The sequence below is a fragment of the Gossypium arboreum genome, chromosome 11 (genome assembly GCF_025698485.1).
Source record: "Gossypium arboreum isolate Shixiya-1 chromosome 11, ASM2569848v2, whole genome shotgun sequence".
In the NCBI taxonomy this organism is placed as follows: Eukaryota; Viridiplantae; Streptophyta; class Magnoliopsida; order Malvales; family Malvaceae; genus Gossypium; species Gossypium arboreum.
Genome location: NC_069080.1, coordinates 120,177,564 through 120,196,986, shown reverse-complemented (window position 1 = coordinate 120,196,986; position 19,423 = coordinate 120,177,564). Strand labels below are relative to the sequence as shown.

The 19,423-nt window shown below is 37.5% G+C and overlaps 2 protein-coding genes and 1 long non-coding RNA gene across 5 annotated transcripts; 1 reads left to right on the top strand and 2 right to left on the bottom strand.

The window, feature by feature from the left end:
* Nucleotides 1–774: 774 nt before the first annotated feature.
* LOC108473714 (sugar transporter ERD6-like 5) lies at nucleotides 775–4,835 on the bottom strand. Of its 3 annotated transcripts, none has more exons than XM_017775432.2 (18): nucleotides 4,442–4,835; nucleotides 4,158–4,220; nucleotides 3,842–3,931; nucleotides 3,681–3,740; nucleotides 3,518–3,583; nucleotides 3,371–3,436; nucleotides 3,221–3,296; nucleotides 3,080–3,144; nucleotides 2,812–2,904; nucleotides 2,591–2,671; nucleotides 2,424–2,508; nucleotides 2,285–2,328; nucleotides 2,137–2,199; nucleotides 1,993–2,052; nucleotides 1,864–1,917; nucleotides 1,721–1,780; nucleotides 1,519–1,633; nucleotides 775–1,410 (listed from the first exon to the last, which is right to left on the bottom strand). In XM_017775432.2, the coding sequence occupies exons 1-18, from the start codon at nucleotides 4,631–4,633 to the stop codon at nucleotides 1,262–1,264; spliced, it is 1,482 nt and encodes a 493-aa protein (XP_017630921.1). In that variant the 5' UTR covers nucleotides 4,634–4,835; the 3' UTR covers nucleotides 775–1,261. The 3 variants fall into 3 exon arrangements, 2 of the variants coding, with proteins under 2 accessions (XP_017630921.1, XP_017630922.1); XM_017775433.2 differs by having other exon boundaries at nucleotides 1,864–1,943; nucleotides 2,028–2,052; XR_008274779.1 differs by lacking the exons at nucleotides 775–1,410; nucleotides 1,993–2,052 and having other exon boundaries at nucleotides 1,598–1,633; nucleotides 1,864–1,943.
* An 820-nt stretch (nucleotides 4,836–5,655) lies between these two features.
* On the top strand, nucleotides 5,656–6,570 carry LOC108471707 (uncharacterized). The gene has a single exon (XM_017773285.1). The coding sequence runs from the start codon at nucleotides 5,656–5,658 to the stop codon at nucleotides 6,568–6,570; it is 915 nt and encodes a 304-aa protein (XP_017628774.1).
* Nucleotides 6,571–18,164: 11,594 nt separating this feature from the next.
* Nucleotides 18,165–19,323, bottom strand: LOC108473716 (uncharacterized). Its single transcript, XR_001869793.2, has 2 exons — nucleotides 18,889–19,323; nucleotides 18,165–18,593 (listed from the first exon to the last, which is right to left on the bottom strand). It is a non-coding gene; the product is annotated as an uncharacterized LOC108473716 (long non-coding RNA).
* Nucleotides 19,324–19,423: the final 100 nt, after the last annotated feature.

Here is a 19,423-nt window from a genome sequence, read left to right as displayed (position 1 = left end):
AATCTTGTTTAGAATAATGACATGTCAAGAATAGTTTTATTTAGAACAACGGTTGTCTAAAACAACTTCCATTTAGAACAATTGTGTTTTATTAGAAGAACCATTTTATAGAACAAGCTCTTCCAAGAAAAATATCACCACAAAACAACTCTTGTATGGAAACATCATCTACATTGGGGACAACCATATTGAGAACTCACATTTGGAACAAGTCACAATGACATATGTGCAAGAACAACCCTTGTCTTGTGAAAGATGTTTCACATGATACTACTTTGCCACAGTAGAAGAAGTGGAAGTAGCCCTGAGATATAACAGAGTTCTTAAGTTATCTTCACTCTTAGGATGTTTCGGACAATTTGGCTTGATGGATCAGATATGATGAATGTTTCCTTCTTTCATAAACATAAGACTCTTCTTCCCCATTCATCATCACGACCACCAACAAAACCTTCACCATCCCCTTTTAACCATTAATGTCATTGTAACTGAAAATTAATTTCATTCCTTCTATTAATTGTCACCTTTGTAACTCTCATTCTTGAGACATTACAAATAGGAACCATTCACTAGCGGGAGAGGGACTTCTGTTATTTTAGCATTTTGGACTCTCAAAGTTCTATTTAAAATCCTCTCAACATGTTTATTTGTTGAACCTGATCATCAATCACATTTATCTTTCTCCACATTATCAACGACCATTATCGCTGTGCTCAATATTTCCGAATCTACTCCAGTATTCCTCTCTACTTTTTTTTAGTACATCTTATTCACTTGTTTACAATATTTCTTCTCTCCACCAAACAACCCTGTACAAACTGTATTATCATTTCTATTTTCAGTCAACAGAAAAGTAATAATCTAATAGGCTACTTGAAGACTCATGCTAGATGATAGTAAGTTTAATTCCCCGACTGTTACATGGTCATAATGTATATGGTTATAAAAAAGATGCTTCAATGACTGTTCAACCATTGCCAACCTAGTTATTGACTCTCACTTATCTTCAACGATTGTGCTTGTTTCAAATATTTAACTTTCCCCATTTCGTTGAACTATGAGGAATAGAACTCTGTTCTGGTCGAGCAATAACTCAGTGGATTGAGACTACTACAGGAGAAGAACTGGATCCAATAATCAGGTGAAACATATGTACCAAAGTATAGCATTGGTAACTTTGAATTCATGAATTCTAACATGGCACTGAAGTTAGGACTTCGAATATTGTACATGAATTCCCCAATGACAGATTTATTGATTGTTAAGGAGTAAATGGTACTCGTCGTTCCAAGGAAACTGGATTCATCGATGCTTGTATTTCTTCTAGCGTCCGTCCCTTGGTCTCCGGTACCAGCTTAGCTACAAATAGAACAGTTAAGCCACATATGGTAGCAAATATGAAGAATGTTCCTGGATGAAGAAAGACAGTGTAACGTAGGGAAAAAAAGGGTTAAAATTTGATAAGTATGTAGCGAAAATTATATGGTGGACATGACAAAGTCAAATACAACAGTGTACCTGTTGAGCTCCATTTCATGAGGAAGTTAAATGCAAAGGAAATAATCCAAGAGCCTAACCAGCTAACCAATGTTACAAGGCTTCCAGCTGAACCTTTCATATTTATGGGAAATATCTGAAATTGGAACCCTTTTCTCAGTAAAGCTTAAAGGTAAAAATAACACTGAAGGCTGCAGAATTTGGATAATCAGGGTAAACTTACCTCAGACATTATAACCCAAGGTATTCCTCCCATGCCTAACGAAAACGAGCCCGTGTATACCTACAGTGAGTCGAACATATCAACATGATGATGATTTAATTCATGAAAAGTACTGCCTAAAAAAACTGATTCATTGGATTTACCAGTACACCAACAAGTGATAAAATAGGAGTGACTTCCTTCCATTGTTGAAGGTCCTGTGTGTGATCTAGCTTAATATTTTCTGGAAAAGAATATAGATTGAAATTTTAGATCAATAAATCTGGCTGAACCTGCAAGAGAAATGACAATCCAACAAGGAAGCAACCCAAGCATGTTCCAGCTGCAGACACCTGTAGATATTTCAGCAGGAACAATTCCTTAACGTTACAAATAGATGAAATTCATATAGAAGATACATTTCTAGGCTTCTGTACCAATAGAAGTGGTCTTCGTCCGGATTTATCGAGCAATAGTACTCCCAATGTTGTCATTGGAACCTATAGAAGATTATTCTGATCATTAAGAAAAGCATTAATCCAAATTATATGAAATCTGTTTATGGTGCAAGCAAAGAGAGCTGACCTGAACCACAACCATTGCTATCATTCCAACACTACCAGAAAATCCTGTCACAAAGAATTAAAGATAAAGATTTTATCAAGTATGAACTTCCTATATAGTTCTTCTATTGTTTCAGAACATGAAAATATTTTTAACATACCAGCTGATATGAAAATAGAACTAGCATAAAATGCAATGCCATTGACTCCTCCGAATTGTTGCAGTACCATTAGGCCAACTCCGACCTTAATCAGTTTAGTTATAAGTTAAAAGGAAAAACTCATAGCAAGAAACAATGACACATCTAGGATTGGCTTTAATTCTTACAATGAGGGACCAAGCATATTCCTTCTGGAACAAATCGAACACGCTAGATTCCGAAAGCCGTTGAAGTTGTTCTGTGTAATCCTGCAAAAGAAAAAATTAGAAAAGATAAACCGTTTCTTTCCCGTTTTGTGTAGTCAAAACATGCAGATATAGGGGCACATGTGGTACAAATCCAAAGGAATGAAACCGGAACTTGCATGCACTGAAAGCTAATAACTTACTTTAATCTCACTTGCTTCATTAGAAATATCAGCATTGTTTCCCCTTAGGCACTGCAGGGAAGCTTCACACTCTTTCCATTTACCTATCTTTGCCTGCAAATAGTTGTATTCACCATATCAATGTGTTTGTAAATGCTTGGATTTACTCTTGAGGAATAATTTCAGAAGAAATGTTATCATTTAGTAGCATGCACCACATTTTTGAGTTTTGGTATTATTTTCCTAATTTAAATAACTTATAGAATCTAGACTACTACCTTAAAATTACCTGCCATCTTGGTGACTCAGGGATGAAGAATAGACCCAGAAGCTGCATAAGACATGGAATAGTTCCTGAAATCATGTCACATGGAAGAAACCATTAGAGAATCCTTTAAATTGCAATGTAGCACTAAAATCTGATAGTTACCTATTAAAGCCAAAGTGCGCCAGGTGGCAAACGCGCCTATGAGGTAAGTTATCGACACGCCACAACAAATCATCAGCTGCAGAATTGATTGTCATCAGGTACATAAGCACAAGAACATATTGAATTACTTTAATAGTGCATAGCAGTTACCTGATGGACCGACGTAAATCCTCCTCGAATATCCTTGGGTGTAACTTCAGCAATATATACTGGAACCTACGGTGAACAAGATAAGATATTTTTCTTCAAACATATGAATGGCTAGTCAAGTACAATTGTTATATGTTCACAGCTTACCACATAGGAAAGGAGGCCCATCCCACATCCTACCAGCATTCGTCCAAAGTCAAGCCAGAAAGCAGCCTTTTCACAAGCAGTTAGCATTTAGCACTATGATTTCAGACCATACAAGGCACAGATGAAAAAAGGCAGAGTATAATAAAATTAGGCATGAAAACACCTTGGAGAATAGTATCAGAAGCCATCCTATTATGCAGAATATCTCCGAGAAACCCATCGTCTGCATCACCCAAATTAACCAACATTGAAGAAAGCCAAAGACATGAAGAACTGTTTGGTATTAGGATTAAAGATATAATCATATGTCCTAGAAAATCTTACACATTTTCGACCAATGTAATCTGCTATTCTCCCACTCATTACTGCACCTATCATAGCTCCAATCGTCAATATTGAACCAAAAAAGGAATACTGCAATGACCAAAGCAGGAAAAACGGAAGTTTCAGAAAAAGAAGCAATAATAGGAAAGCCATGATGATCCTCCTGCTCAGTTGCTTAAGCTGGCATAAGGTATTTGAAACAAAATTATAAGGCCATAAATACTGTACAAATTATACTCTTTTTGTGTGTAAACAAAATCAAGCAGTTAAATATGGAAGAATATGTCAGTAATTGACACAAAGGAAACAGTTTTACCTCAGCCACAGAGAGACCTAGGTCATCTGTGATTCCCGTCTGAGCAGGAGATGAATATCCAATCTGGAAAATCAATCATGGTATATTAGTTCATCTTTTGTTAAACAAATGACAGAATTATTACCAGAGGTGTATCTGAATAAAACCCAACTTTCTTAAGTCTCATTGCTTTTCAACAGATGAATAAACAACAATCTAGGCACTGTGTAATCAAAATTCATGGCCAAGCAGAAGAGGGAAACCCTTTACTTAGCAGGTTTCATTGGTGAAAAGAATATACTTACAGCAGTCCCAAAAACATAAGATCCGCAAACAGCAACAAAGGTGCTGAGAACAACCATGGTTGTTGCAGAAGAAGTAGTTTTAATTCCATCTAGTTCTTCACCCGAAAAACCATGTACAACTCCATCCCGAGGTTTCTCTTTATGTATCAAAGAACTTGAAAGTTCTCCTCCTTCTAATTTTGCTCTATTCATCTCCAATGAAATTCGAACAAGAAACTGTATTGAAGATTAAGCTACAGAGTATAGTAGTAAGATTGAAAGTGGTATAAAGAACAAACGGACAAGAAACTAATTTCAGTTTGAAAAATAAGGTAGAGTAACCAATTGGATCTAAGGGGTCCCCCCGTGAAATGAGATATTTGTTCAATTGTGTCTATATTTCATGCACGTTGACATATGCAGTTTGTCTTTATCATTATAAATAAAATCCTCCTGGATTCCTACCAGTCCCCCTTTTTTTTTTTTTTTTCAAGCTGACTGAGTCATACTCTCTCTTTCCTTAGTTTCCTCGGAACCATTAAAGGAGGGATTTATTCATTAGTTCTTATGAATTTGCGGCTAATCTGTAATACAATGTTCAAAAAGCTAAAATCTTGTTGAAGTTGGTCTGCATGCAGCATGTGAAGCAGTTAAAGAGTAGATAAGCAACCCGAGCCATGCATGCAGCTGCTAAAGTTTTTGCTACTTTTTTGTTTTGTTAGTTTAGTTTATGTCATGTAATCTAGTTAGTTTTGAGCATAGTTAGTGATACATTTGATGTAATTAGGTAATGTTGAGTTGATAAATCAGCTTTGTCAAGTTTACAAGTTTCATTTATCAAGTTTCAATGAAATTAGTGGTAGTAGGTAATGATTAGGTAATGTTTGTCACATTTTGACCAGCTTATGAACTGGTATATGTAATGACTCAATGCCTTTATTCGTTGTTGTTAATGAAATCATTGAATTTCATCAGAAAACTCTCTCTTTTCTTTGTTTTCATTTTTACTCTTCAAGTCCGATTCTATTTGTTTCCTCTACAAGCATCGAGCCTTGTTGCTTAAACTTCTATCAGCCTTGGTTGATTTTTGTTTTTAATCCCAACAATTCGTATCAGAGCCCTATTCTTAGTGGACCTATTATACTTCAACCCTTAAAATCATGTCTTCATCAGGTTTCTCACCTGCAGCACCACTAGTGTTCAATAGAGAGGGCTATCACATATAGGTAGTCAAAATGAAAACCTACCTATATGAATTCGACTTGTGGGAGGTTGTCAACTCAGATGCTGAACCAGCACCTGTAAGAGCTAATCCAACAGTGGCTCAGATTAGGCAGCATGCAGATGAAAGAACCAAGAGGCACAAAGCCATGTCTTGCATCCAAAACAGTGTGTCTAATGTGATTTTCACAATAATCATAGCTTGTGAGTCACCAAAGCAGGTCTGGGATAAGCTGAATGAGGAGTTTCAAGGGACTAAAAGAACAAGACAGCAACAGCTACTGAATTTGAGATGGGATTTTGAAAACTTGAAGATGAAGGAGGAAGAAACAGTGAAGCAATACTCAAACAGAATCATAGCTATGGAAAACATTATCAGACTGTTTAGAGAACAGTTTAATGAAGCAAGAATTGTGGAGGAAGTGATCTCAACCTTGCCTGAAAGGTATGAGGCAAAGATATCATCCCTTGAAGACTCGAGGGACTTGACCAACATCTCATTTACAGAGCTGATCAATGTTATTTATGCTCAAGAGCAAAGGAGAGCCAGTAGACTGGAAGAGCATCAAGAAGGTGTCTTCCAAGCCAAAAGCAGACCAGCCTCGAGCTCCTCTGCCGACAAGGGGAAGAAAACCTGGAAAGACAAGCCTAAATCAGATGGTGCAAGAAGAAAAGATCAACCTTGCAGACATTGCAAAAGGCTTGGCCATCTAGAGGTAAACTGTTGGTTTAGGCCTGATGTGCAGTACCAAGTTTGCAAAAAGATGGGTCATGTTGAGAAAGTCTGCAGAAACAAAGGCAAACAGAGGCTAAATCAACCTCAGCAACCTAGAGCTGAAGCTAGAGTAGCAGAAGAGGAAAGTGACCAAGAAGAGCAAGTCTTTGCAGTTTCTTGCTCAGCTGCAAAAGAAAAGGCCACAAAGAGGTGACTGTTAGACAGTGGTTGCACAAATCACATGACCCCTAATGTTGCCATCTTCAAGTCAATTGACAGAAGCATTAAAGCAAAAGTGAAAGTTGGAAATGGACATTTCATCAAAATAGAAGGCAAAGGAGATATGATGATAAACACTCCCACTGGTAACAAGCTTGTTTCAAATGTCTTGTTGGTGCCTGAAATTAACAAAAATCTACTCAGTATAGCTTAGTTGTTAGAAAATGGCTACTCTATGGTATTTAAAGGCAAGGAATGCCTAATCAGTGATCTAAATGGATCCAAGCTCTTGTCAGTGACCATGGCTGACAAAAGTTTTGTTGTGGATTGGAACAAAAGCTTAGACAGTGCCTACACAGTTGTTTCAAATGAATCCAAGTTGTGGCACAAGAGGCTTGACCATGTCAACTACAAGTCAATGGCTCAGCTAACCAAAGAAGACTTGGTCGAAAACTTCACTGATTCAGTTGAGAAGAAAGAAGTTTGTGAAGTATGTCAGTTAGGAAAATAAGCCAGACTGCTATTTCCTTCAAACAATGCCTGTTGCAGCTGGTCCACACTGATGTGTGTGGCCCCATGAAGACACAGTCCTTGGATGGCAATAGGTATTTCATCATTTTCATTGATGATTACTCGAGATATTGCTTGATTTACTTCTTGAAACACAAATCAGAAGTTGCCTCAGTGTTTTGAAAGTTTAAAGCTACAGCAGAAACTGAAATAGGTTGCATGTTGAAGACATTGAGGTTTGATAATGGGACTGAGTATACCTCAGCCATGTTTCAGAATTTTTGTGATAAAGTAAGCATCAAGCACCAGCTCACCAACACTTACACACCTCAACAGAATGGTGTAAGTGAAAGGAAGAATAGAAGCGTGATGGATATGGCCAAATGTTTGTTGTTTGAGAGAAACTTGCCCAAAACCTTATGGGCTGAGGCAATTAACACTGTTGTATACCTTCAAAACAGGCTCTCAACCAAGGCATTAGTTTAGAAAACTCCATTTGAGGCTTGGTTTGGGTTCAAACCATCACTGACTCACCTGAGGGTCTTTGGTTGCATCTGTTATGCACATGTTCCTATTGTCAAGAGGGACAAGTTGGCCAAGAAAGCTCAACCTGGTATCCAACAAAGTACTTGTGAACAGATATGTTGTATTTGATGAGAAGTCAAGCTGGAACTGGGATAAGAATGAGCCAGAGGCTGCTGCTGAAGATCTTGTGGCAGGTCAAACTAAAGCTAATCAAAATGGTCTTGAAATAGACATTGATGATGAACTAATCAGGGGCACTAGACCATTGGCTAAGATATATAAAAGAGCACAACTAGCTGTAGTTGAACCAAGCTGTTTTGAAGAGGCTGAAGCTCAGCAAGGCTGGAAACAGGCTATGGTTGATGAAATCAGCATGATTGAAAAAAAAAAGACCTGAGAACTAGTTTTAAAACCAGTCAACAAGAAGGTCATAGGAGTGAAGTGGGTGTTTCGAGCCAAACACAACGCTGATGGAAGTTTGAACAAGCTGAAAGCAAGGCTGGTAGTGAAAGTGTTCAGCCAGAAATATGGCATTGACTACCTTGAAACCTTTGCACCAGTGGCCAGGCTTGACACTATTAGGCTGCTAATTGCCTTGGCCGCACAAAAGCAGTGGAAAGTTCATCAGTTTGATGTAAAATTAGCCTTTCTCAATGGCTATCTTGAGGAAAAAAATTTATATTGAATAGCCTGACGGGTTTAAAGTTGAAGGAAAAGAAGACAATGTCTACAAGCTGAAGAAAGCCTTGTATGGCTTGAAATAGGCACCAAGAGCCTGGTATGATAGAATCGACAGCTATCTAACTAGCCTAGGATTCAAAATGAGCATCAGTGAGCCAAACTTGTATATCAAAAGAGAAGGTATTGAAATAGAGCTAATGAATCCTTGTATGTGGATGAACTGCTAGTGACAGGAGGAAATCGTGCTATATTGGTTAATTTTAAGGAGAAAATAAATCAAATGTTTAAGATGTCTGATTTGGGAAAAATGGCTTACTTCCTTGGCATGGAAGTGTTACAAACTCAGCATGGAATCTTCTTAAGTCAAAAGACTTTTTCCTCAAAGATTCTGAACAAATTCTCTATGCAAAATTGCAAAGCAACAAGCATGCCAGTTGCTGTTGGAGAGAAACTATCGAGCCAATGTGATTCTAAAAAGGTTAGTGAGTCAACCTATAGGAGTTTGGTTGGATGTTTACTATCTCTGACTGCCACTAGACCAGACATCATGTTTGTTGTTAGTCTGCTGTCAAGATTCATGTATTACTATAATGAGAAGCACTTACAAGCTACCAAAAGAGTTCTCAGGTACATCAAAGGTACATTGAGTTTTGGTTTGAAGTTTACCAAGGCTGAAAGCATGAAGTTGCTTGGTTATACTGATAGTGATTGGGTTGGATCATTAGATGATATGAAGAGCACCTCAAGTTATGTGTTTACCCTTGGTTCAACCATTTTTTGTTTGAGTTTGAGAAAGTAAAATGTTGTTGCTTAGTCAACTGCTGAAGCAGAATATGTGGAAGCTACAGTAACTGTTAACCAAGCCATTTGGCTAAGAAAAATCATGGCTGATTTGAATCAACACCAAAGGGAAGCAATAGAGATCAATTGTGACAACCAATCTGCTATTGCAATTACTAAGAATCCAGTACTCCATGGAAGGACAAAACACTTCAAGATTAAGTTTCATTTTGTTAGAGAAATGGAGCAAGCTCGAGAGGTGAGACTGATTCATTGTAGTTCTGAAGATCAAGTTGCTGACATCTTGACAAAGCCCCTTAGTGTGTCAAGATTCAATGAATTAAGAAGGAAAATGGGAATTTATAGCAAGCAAACTAAGGAGGAGTGTTGAAGTTGGTCTGCATGCAGCATGTGAAGCAGATAAAGAGTAGAGAAGCAGCCTAAGCCATGCATACAGCTACTAAAGTTTTTGCTACTGTTTTGTTTTGTTAGTTTAGTTGATGTCATGTAATCTAGTTAGTTTTAAACATAGTTGGTGATGTATTTGATGTAATTAGGGAATGTTGAGCTAATAAATCAGCTTTGTCAAGTGTACAAGTTTCATTTATCAAGTTTTAATGAAATTAGTGGTAGTAGGTAATGATTAGGTAATGTTTGTCACATTTTGACCAACTCATGAATTGGTATATGTAATGGCTCAATGCCTTTATTCATTGTTGTTAATGAAATCATTGGATTTCATCAGAAAACTCTCTTTTCTTTTTTTTCATTTTTGCTCTTCAAGCCCGATTCTGTTTGTTTCCTCTGCAAGCATCGAGCCTTGCTGCTCAAACTTCTATCAACCTTGGTTGATTTTTGTTTTTAATCCCAACAAATCTATAATATTTGGATATTTGTAAGATCCAGATTAAGTACAATCACTCAATCAACAGCTACCTGCTAAAGAAAAAGGTTAAATTCTACTATTAGTACTTATTTTAATTCACTAGTTGGCTTGTACAAGAACTCTAAGGGTCATTCGTACAAGACTCTTAATTAGGCTATCTAATCGGTCGAATTTCTTCTTAGAGGAATAACTCTTAATCAAAAGGTTATCTTACGTTCTCTAAATCAAAATTAGTTCTTGAGAATTCTGGAAATTTGATACTTCAAACTCAACTCCTTACTTGTGCAAAGCAAAAAATTTGAAGCTTCATTGTTGAAAAGAACCATCCATTCCTTGCGTTTCAAGCAACGCTACTCAAATCCTACTTCTACAAGAATTCTCACTTCTTTTCTAACCTAATTTATTTCCTATTTTAATAATTTTATTTCTAAATTAATTTACTGATTATTATCATTTATTTTTTTTTTCAAATTTAATTCAAGGGTTTGCTATAAATATCTTCCCATTCTTTCATAGTAGAATCCAATTCTCTCCTTCGAACTTGAATTTGAGTCTAGGGTTTCATAGAAATGAAGGTTTGATTTCCTTTTCTTTCATTTTACATAAGAGATGAACTTTTTTCAATAAAGGTGTTATACACCATTTTGTTATGGTATGTATGGAGTTGAAACTTGATAGATAAATTTGGTGGATTCAAAATAACTTACGTTATAATATTCTTATCATCATCTTATTTAAAACACTTTATAATGATTTACATTGAAGCTCAACTTCATATTTGTAACTTTTAAATCTATCAAACTCTTTATCCTTTGAATGTAACAAATATGCATAGTAATATCAAGAATAATCGTCAATAAATAAGACCAAATATTTCTTTCCTCCCAATAGAGGAGTGCTTTGAATGGCACATAGATCACTGTATATCAAATCAAGTATTTTTGTTTTACTTTTAACCATAAGGAAAGGATTTTAGATAATTTTAGTCTCATGCATTTATTTCATTTATCCATGTAATTATTAAAAATAGAAATTAAATCTAGCTTATGCATTTCATTTAATTTTCTATATTTCAAATGACCTAACCTATAATGTCATCTATAAAAAAATTCAACCAAATAAGCAAAAACAATATGTTAGAAAATTTTGGTTTAGAAATTGATTTTGTTACACAACGAAAAATTAAAATTTTCTATAACAAGTCATCATACTTACTTAAGTAACGACACTAAAACATGGGTGGCGATCTTATTAATGGGAAAGTCCACCTAATAAGGTCCTCGCCCTAACTATAATCTTGCTATCACTCGAACTGATACTCCGCAGTATCAGTAAAGTTCTTTGTAGCATTCTGCCATGAAGCTACCAACTTTATACAGTCTAAGCCTCGCAACTTAGGCGGTCTTTGCCTACGTAGTCACCTAAACTGACCTCATTCACCAAACCAAGGTATAACAACTCCCCTACCTTAGAAATAAATTTCGTCCGTGGAATTTCATACGTATGAAGAGATGCAGATATTAACCATACCCCTCGGGACTTGCACTCAACCACAACGCTATGCCTCGTCAGCCAATCTAGTCCCAATATGGTGTCGAACTTACAAAAAACCAAAAGCATCAAATTCACTAGAAATACATGCCCGCCATAGCTCAGCGAACAGTCTTTTACCACTTTATTTACTATAATGCTCTGACCTAGGAGGTTGGTGACTAACATACTAACCTCTGTAAGGGCAACTCTAAGACTCTGCCCCATTACAAACTTATCACAAATATAAGAATGAGTAGACCCAGAGTCCATTAATACATGTATGCAAGCGTCAAATAAAGAAAAGTTATCTGTAATAACGTCGGGAGCTTTGGCATCCTCTTTTGCCTACATGACATACACTCTGGATGAAGCTTTCAGGTTGGGTCTGGTTGTATTTCTTCTTAGAGTTTCCTAAACTGACCCTGATTTAACCACCGTCCCTGATTTCATTTCCGGTTAGGGCTCTTTAACCACCTGCACAGATTGCTCATTTATTTCCTTCTACTCTTACAAGGAAATCCCTCTTAAAATTGTCTTAGACTCCAAAATTAAAACATCCCTCAATGACCCTCCAGCATACGCTAGTATGGCTCTTTCCACAACTGTTACATATGGAAAGCTTCTCTCTGGGACCCTCCCGTGTTGGCAATAGACGTCGCTTGGTGTACTGTAACACCCCAAACCTGGCCTAGACGTTATGGCCGAATCTGGCGATGTTACATTGAAGTGTTTTTTGAAAACTAAGACTTGTCATTTAAAAACCCCCTCTTTAACTAGACTCTTTGTATAGATGGAAAAGTCGATTTAAAGTCTTATTACTCATTCATAACGTGGGACATGTACTTTTAAATGTTGCTTTTAATAAAACGTTATTAATTTCGCAAATGGTTTGTTATTCGCAGAAGCTTTGAAAACGAGTTACGTGTTTGTCGTGGGTTTGAAAACGTTTGAATTTTTGAAAACTCGCGTTTTTCCTACTGCTAGCAATTGTAAATCACAAATAAATTTGAGTAAAATACCAAAATCAAAAATAAACCCGAGAGGCCTTATTACATAACGTAAAACCCAAAATAAACCTTAAGTATATTATTAAAAGTTAACTAAGTCGAGTGGCCACCACTGATCTTCCGTCGCATTGATCTGTCTAAGTTTGGGGATTTCCTGCAGAGTTAACAAATAGGTGAGTTTATGAAAACTCAGTGTGTGAAATCCCACAATAGCAATCAATCGGAGCAAACACAATTTGGGCCTAAGCCCTTTCAGTTTCAGTTAGGGTTTTAGCCCATATTAGTAACAGTAACAATCCGGGCCTGAGCCCATTTCAGTAACAGTATCAATGGGGCCTAAGCCCATCATAGTAACAGTACAGTACGCAATCAAAAAATCCTACCTAATCCAGCCTCTACACACCATCTACGTACCAGCCCTACACACCATGTGGGGATAAAATCGACCCACCCATCCTTACACTCCAAGTAGCATCAGTTGCAGCACTAAAACAGTATTTGCAGCAGAACTGCCAGTAATAGGCTTATAGCCTTTCAGTACGCTTCCTCCAAAATCATATATCCCACCCCATGCAATGTAACATAATATAAATGCATATGCAGTACAAATGGCATGCTCAAACAGTCATACATCACATAAGGGTATATCATTTATTTATCAAAAATCAGGGTCCAGATACACTTACCGGCCCAACAATAGGTCCACAGTCGTCTTGGGCAACCCGTGCAACCTTAACAGTCAATCGGTGATAATGGGCCCACGGCCCATATTGTAGGCCCATATGGGCCCACATGCTTGTATGGCCCACATAGCCCAAAAATGGCCTTAGTCGTGTGGTTTACACAGCCCAGCCCAATAATTACCACACTTTGGTGTAATTTTTCTATGTGGGGCCCACAGGCCCATTGGGCCTACACGGTCCAGTTCGACCCAAAATGGCCCAATATCATGTTGACCCATGAAAATGCTCATGGCCATCTCCTTGACCACATGGCCATGTTTTGTTACACGGCCTGCCACACGGGTGGTAACACGCCCGCGTTGTATCGAGAGCTCACTTTTCGGCTTTTCAGCTTTTTCCGTTTCACATCTAACGGTAGTGTTACACAAACATGTTATGAACTTGTAGCCGAGACGCTTCTAAGATCAAAGAACCTATAATTAACAACAACCCCACCATCAATCCATATTCATGGTTAATCTAAAACCATAGTATTAAAAATACTTTAACCAATTTATCGCTACTTACCAATCGAACAATCACACAACCCCTTTTGTTCCAACACCAACGTTTACTTCCTAATGCTTTAACCTTCACACGAAACAGTTAACCGACTTATAAGAATCAATAAACCATCATAACTATATCTAAAACTTAAAGCACTTACCACGAGTGAAAGGATCCCTTGCAGGGGCAAGGCAATTGGCCTAACTCAGGGGCAAGGTAATTGGCCTAACTCCTTAATTAAAAAAATGAGCCTCTAGTAACAAACAAACGAAAAGAGGTGTTAAATGAACTTTCCCCCAAGGTAGAAAAAGAGAGAAAAACAACCGTTCGGCCTAAGAGATACAGAAGCTGAACCTTTTGGAAGAAAGCCAAATAAGATTCAGCTAGGGGAAACCAATCGTAAAAATAACACTTACCAAGAACTCAGTGGGATGTCGGCAGAACCTCAGTAAGAATCGGTTAAGGAAGAAAAAAAGATGCTTAGGCCTTAACAGATTCGACCAAAGCAAGAAGAACAAAAGACTTAAGAGAGAGAAAGAAGGAATCGATCAAGAATGAGTCAGTTGAAGGCAAGGGAGAAGGAGGAATGAATCGATCCACAAGTAGGACTAAAAATCGAAAAGGGTTTGTGAGAGAAAGGACAAGTGATATTCAGCCAAAGAAAAGAATGCCAATTGAGAAAAGGAGTGAAGGCAAGAAATTGGTGGACTAAAGGGCTAGAGAGAAGTGTAGAATCGAACCAAACTAAAATCGCAAGATACTCAAAACAAAAACAAAGTGATACACGGCTTCAGAAACAAGGGTGAAAGAACCAGAAATTATCAAAACCTGAAAATGAAAAGCGAGAGAAGCTCCCAACTCAAGGCCGAATTCCCTTGCCAAAGTCTCTATTCGGCTACAACTCTTCCCCCTTTCAAATCCCACATAATCCTCCTCAAATCACTCCCCCGTTATCCTCTCAACTAACAAGTTCAAACTCTACTCAACCAAGCAGAGTTTCGGTCAAACATAACCTCCTCCCACGGCCATCAATAAAAATAATCTCCATATGCACAAGCAGGGATTCAAACCTCAGACCCCTTGTACACTTCACGCGTCACTATCCACTAAACCAACAGGCCCATTCTGTCAGGTTTTTAACAAGTTTTTCATATAACCATACCGACCAAAGGTAAGGGTTTAACCTTAAAAAATAATTTTTTTGTGGAAGCCAAGGCTTAAACCCATGACTTCCTAGACACTCCTAGAGCACACTACCATTAAGTCAGCCATACTTTCACGTCATAAACACATAACAATAATTTTAACAGGGTTTTCAAGATTTGGGGATTTGGGACTCTTTTCTCATTAGAAAGCCACAATTTGTGATTCTCTAACTGAGGCAACATAATACCCCCTAACATCTCTAGGTCTTTTGAACCCAATATTAAACACCACACCGAAGGTTGCGCGCTTGCTCTTTTCCCTATTATTGACCTTATTTCTTTCTTGAATGGCTAATTCCATTCTTTGGGCCTTAACAAGCAAGACTACAAAGTTTATGATCTCGAGGGCAGACAACAGTACCTTCAATTCCTCATTCAATCCTTCTTCAAACCAGATAGTCACTAAACTAACTAAAATTGAGACAAAGGAAAGTGCACTTATCGAATAATAGTATAGCTATAGTGAGTCGGGAATATCGTATCCACGAGGACTAAAAGTACTAGTACTTACTATTTTTCTATTATCTAGCCAATAAATTGAAGGAATTATTTTTAATCTAAATTTAACTAAACTAATTACTAAGAATACGATAGAGAATAAATTAGGAAAATAATCAAATTAAACCAATGAGATAGGCAAAACCCAGGGAAGAATCTACCTAGACTTCACTTATTATTTTGAATCTGAATTAAACGATTTATTCACTTGTGCCTTGATCCGTAGAAATCTCTAAGTTATGTTAATATCTCTTTCGAGAGTTAAAACAACTGATTCTAGGTTTATTAATTGAAATTTCTTTCTAATTAAAACCCCTATTGTCGCATTAACCTGATCTATGAATTCCCCTATTAGATTTGACTCTAATCTGATAGATTTATGTCATCCTATTTCTAGGATTGCATGTAACTCCACTCAATTATGCTAGATCTACTTTTAAATGGGGACTTTTGCTCTACTGAATAAGCACATTTAACATGAATCAATATCCGGAAAATATCAAAACATGAAATAAGCATACATAATTGAGAACAAGAAATCAAGTATTTATCATGTAAATCAGAAATTAAATAACAAGACCTATCATAGGTTTCATCCGCCGTAGGTATCTAGGGAATTTAGTTCATAATCTGGGATGAAAACATCTTAAAATTAGAATAACAACAAGACATAAGAAACCCAAAAAAACTTTCAAAGGAAATTTGAATGAAGATCTTTAATCTTGAAGGAGATCTACTTCTGAGTTGATTCCGATGGTGTTTTTCAAGTAATTTCTTCTTTCTTATCTGTGTGTCTCCTTTAAGTCATCCTCTAGTGTGTATTTATAGACTTTAGAATGCTCAGAAAGCCTAAAAATTAGGTTTTTTCTCGTGTTTGGGAAACAGGGAGCAATATTGACACAGTTTAGCACATAGACGTGTGGCCAGCCCGTGTGGCTCACATGGGCATGTGCCCAGCCTGTGTAGAAGTGCCCATGCCGTGTAGTTCATGAAAACAACTCTTTTTGTCTGATTTTGGCCCGTTTTTCGCTTCTTTCACTTCCCTATGCTTACCTAAGTATAGAAACATAAATTTAAAGGATTAGGAGCATCAAATTCACTAATTTACATAAAAAAATTATCCAAAAACATGCCAAGCATGGGATTAAAATATGTTACCTTTATGGTTGATCAAAACCTAATGCACAGGCCTTCCTCATCTGGCGCCAAATCTTTAACGTACTTGTTTAGCCTAATAAACTCATTCTCATACTCAAACATTGTCATGTCCCATGTTTGAGTTCCAAAAAGTCATTTTTCATTTGTTCAACAAAGAGTTTGTTAATAAACTTGTTCTTAAACTTATTTAGGAAAAGTCTCAATTCACCTAATCTCTTGGTACCATGCTAGATACTGTGGTTCACCACTAATATGCCTCATCCTCCAACAGAGAGATGGCGCATCTTAAACTCTCTGCTAGGGAACACTATAGCTTTTCAACTGCCCGATAAACTCGAGAAAGCCAGTTTTCTGCTGTAAATGAATTATCTTTTTTATTGCTTTGAAACTCTTCGGCACCCCATTTACGGATGGTCTCCACTGGGTCCCCTTTAAAGACTTCTACTGTTAGAGCTAGAGCTGCAGGGTATATTGGTTATGAAACCTCTGTTGTCCTCACCATCTCCTTTTGTCTCACCGACTCATCACAGTGTATATGAGATAAGGTTAGGGCAACTCCCATGTAATGGTCTAACCATTTCCCTTTCATTTCAATTAAGGAATCTCGAGCCTCAATCCCTAATATTCCATTGCTCAAAAATGGTGCAAGGTTGCTCACCTATGGAAGAGCATTACTTTTTATTTCCTCACCCTCATCATCCCTAGCATTCACAGATATTCTTCTTTCTTTGCTACATTATGCACAAATTTTAGTAATATTATGGGAAATTCGACTAGATTTAGGTAATATGTATTATGGGGTTTCTAACCGACATTAGTTTTCGAGAATTGACTAAACCGAAGCTCTGATATCAACTAAACTTGTAACACCCCACATCCGACCCAATCATTGAATTCTGATGTGGAGCATCATAGGTTGACCCGATTAGAAAACACAACTCATAACATCTCGATTTTGGCAGGTATAAGGTTTAGTGTATAGTCCTAAAATAGTATGATTGGCAGAGTGGTATTCACTCGAATGCATCTTTTGGCGTTTAGAGTAGACGGATACAGTTATGTGTTTCAGTTAATGAAAACGCTATGTCAATTAGAATAAGATAGCGACCAAGTAGAAAAGTATTGAAAGTACGAGTTCACATCAGAAGTATAGTGCACTTTTAATCGTGGTATTATGCAAGTTAAGTTGCAAGGTAAGTTGGTTAGTAACCAACAGAATGTGAATTGGAAGAGTTAAAAGGTAAAGGGATACTCAAGTAAGTTTCTCGAAAGTTGTAGACTTTTGGATAAGGCAATTCAGTAAAGATGTAACATTTTTCATATGCAAATAGGGACTTAGATTATATTAATAGATATTCAAGTTTGGATAAATAAAGAATTCTCTTTTTCTTTCTTCTAGAATATTGTTATCTGAGGCTTAAGGAGCAAAATGTATTTCTTTAAGCTGAAGATGTAGTCCCAGATTTCATCAGTGAATCTCTATGTTAAGGTAAGTTTTATGACTCTGTGTGTTATGAAAGATTAGAGCTGTAAGAGTGCATGACTGTAAGATAAAGAAGTAAGGATTTGTATGTGGGTTATCTGGGTTAGAGATGATTATAAAGTTTATTTGAATGAGTTTTAATGGTGTTTGTAGTGGGCCAAATTTGCTCGGGCCCACTAGAAACCAAAATATATACAAAATAAATAAATAATAAAAAATAAAAAAATTAAACCAAACCAATACAATAGTCCAGGTTTATAACAGACCCAAACCCAACTACATAACCCAAGTCCCAAACAAGCCCAATAACTAAACATAGACCCAAACCACAAGCCCGATAAGCCCATTGTTTAGAGGACAGAAACCCTAAGGTTTCTTCCCCACTTTTGCACCGCAACCAGGCAGCCAAGCCCCAGCCCTCACGCCAGCTACCTCCGTACCCTCCAGTGCAGCCCCCGTACCTGCGCCAGCATAGCCCCGTACGCCTCGCGCCAAGGGCCAGCACATGTCCTCTGCTCCGTACCTGTGAACAAGACAAACTCGTACCTGTGAACAAGACAAACACAGCAACAGCAAAGCAAGGAAATATTGTATTTTTCTATTTTAGTTTCGGCTATAAAGCCAAGAACGCACCGATTGTATTTTTTTTTACGAAGGCTTACACATTTACGCATACAAAAAAAGGAATCAAATAGAAAAGGTGATTTTTTTTAGTTATCCGGAATTGCTTTAGTTTTCTATGAATTGATTCATTTTCTCCTCGAGCCTTCCATAATTTTTTTGTTAAGAAATAAAAGAACAAGAAAAGAAGGGCTTACCTGTACGAATGGGCCATTGAAATCCCTCTCCACTTCACCGAAATCGAAGCTTGGGGTGGGATTTCTAGGGCTGAAATCGGTGGTCTTTAAGCCGAGGTTCTAGGCGAGGGGCACGCATGTGGTTCTCCACCGTTCGCAGTGGTGGCGGTTGGACTGCGCGGATCCTGGGGTCGGCCGAATGGGAGCAATAGGCTTTTGTTTTTTTTGTTTGTTTGTTTACTTTGGTTTTTTGAAAAAAAAAGAAAGGGGAAGGAGTCCCATTTAGGGTTTTGTTTTTGGTCTGTGAGGGTGCATAAAGCGACGACGTTTCAAGCCAAGTTCATTGGCTTTGAAGCGACACTGTTTGGCAAGCCCTATACCTGGGTTCTTGAGGGTTATTTCCGCGTCAGACCCTCCCTTTTCGCATGTATGGTCAATCGCGTCCAATTTATCTTGTTTCCCTTTTTAAATTTGGACTGGTAATTTGCGCTCATTTGCAATCGGGTCCGCGCCTAAACGCAGCACTCTGGGATCTGGTATATTGCCAATTTTAGTC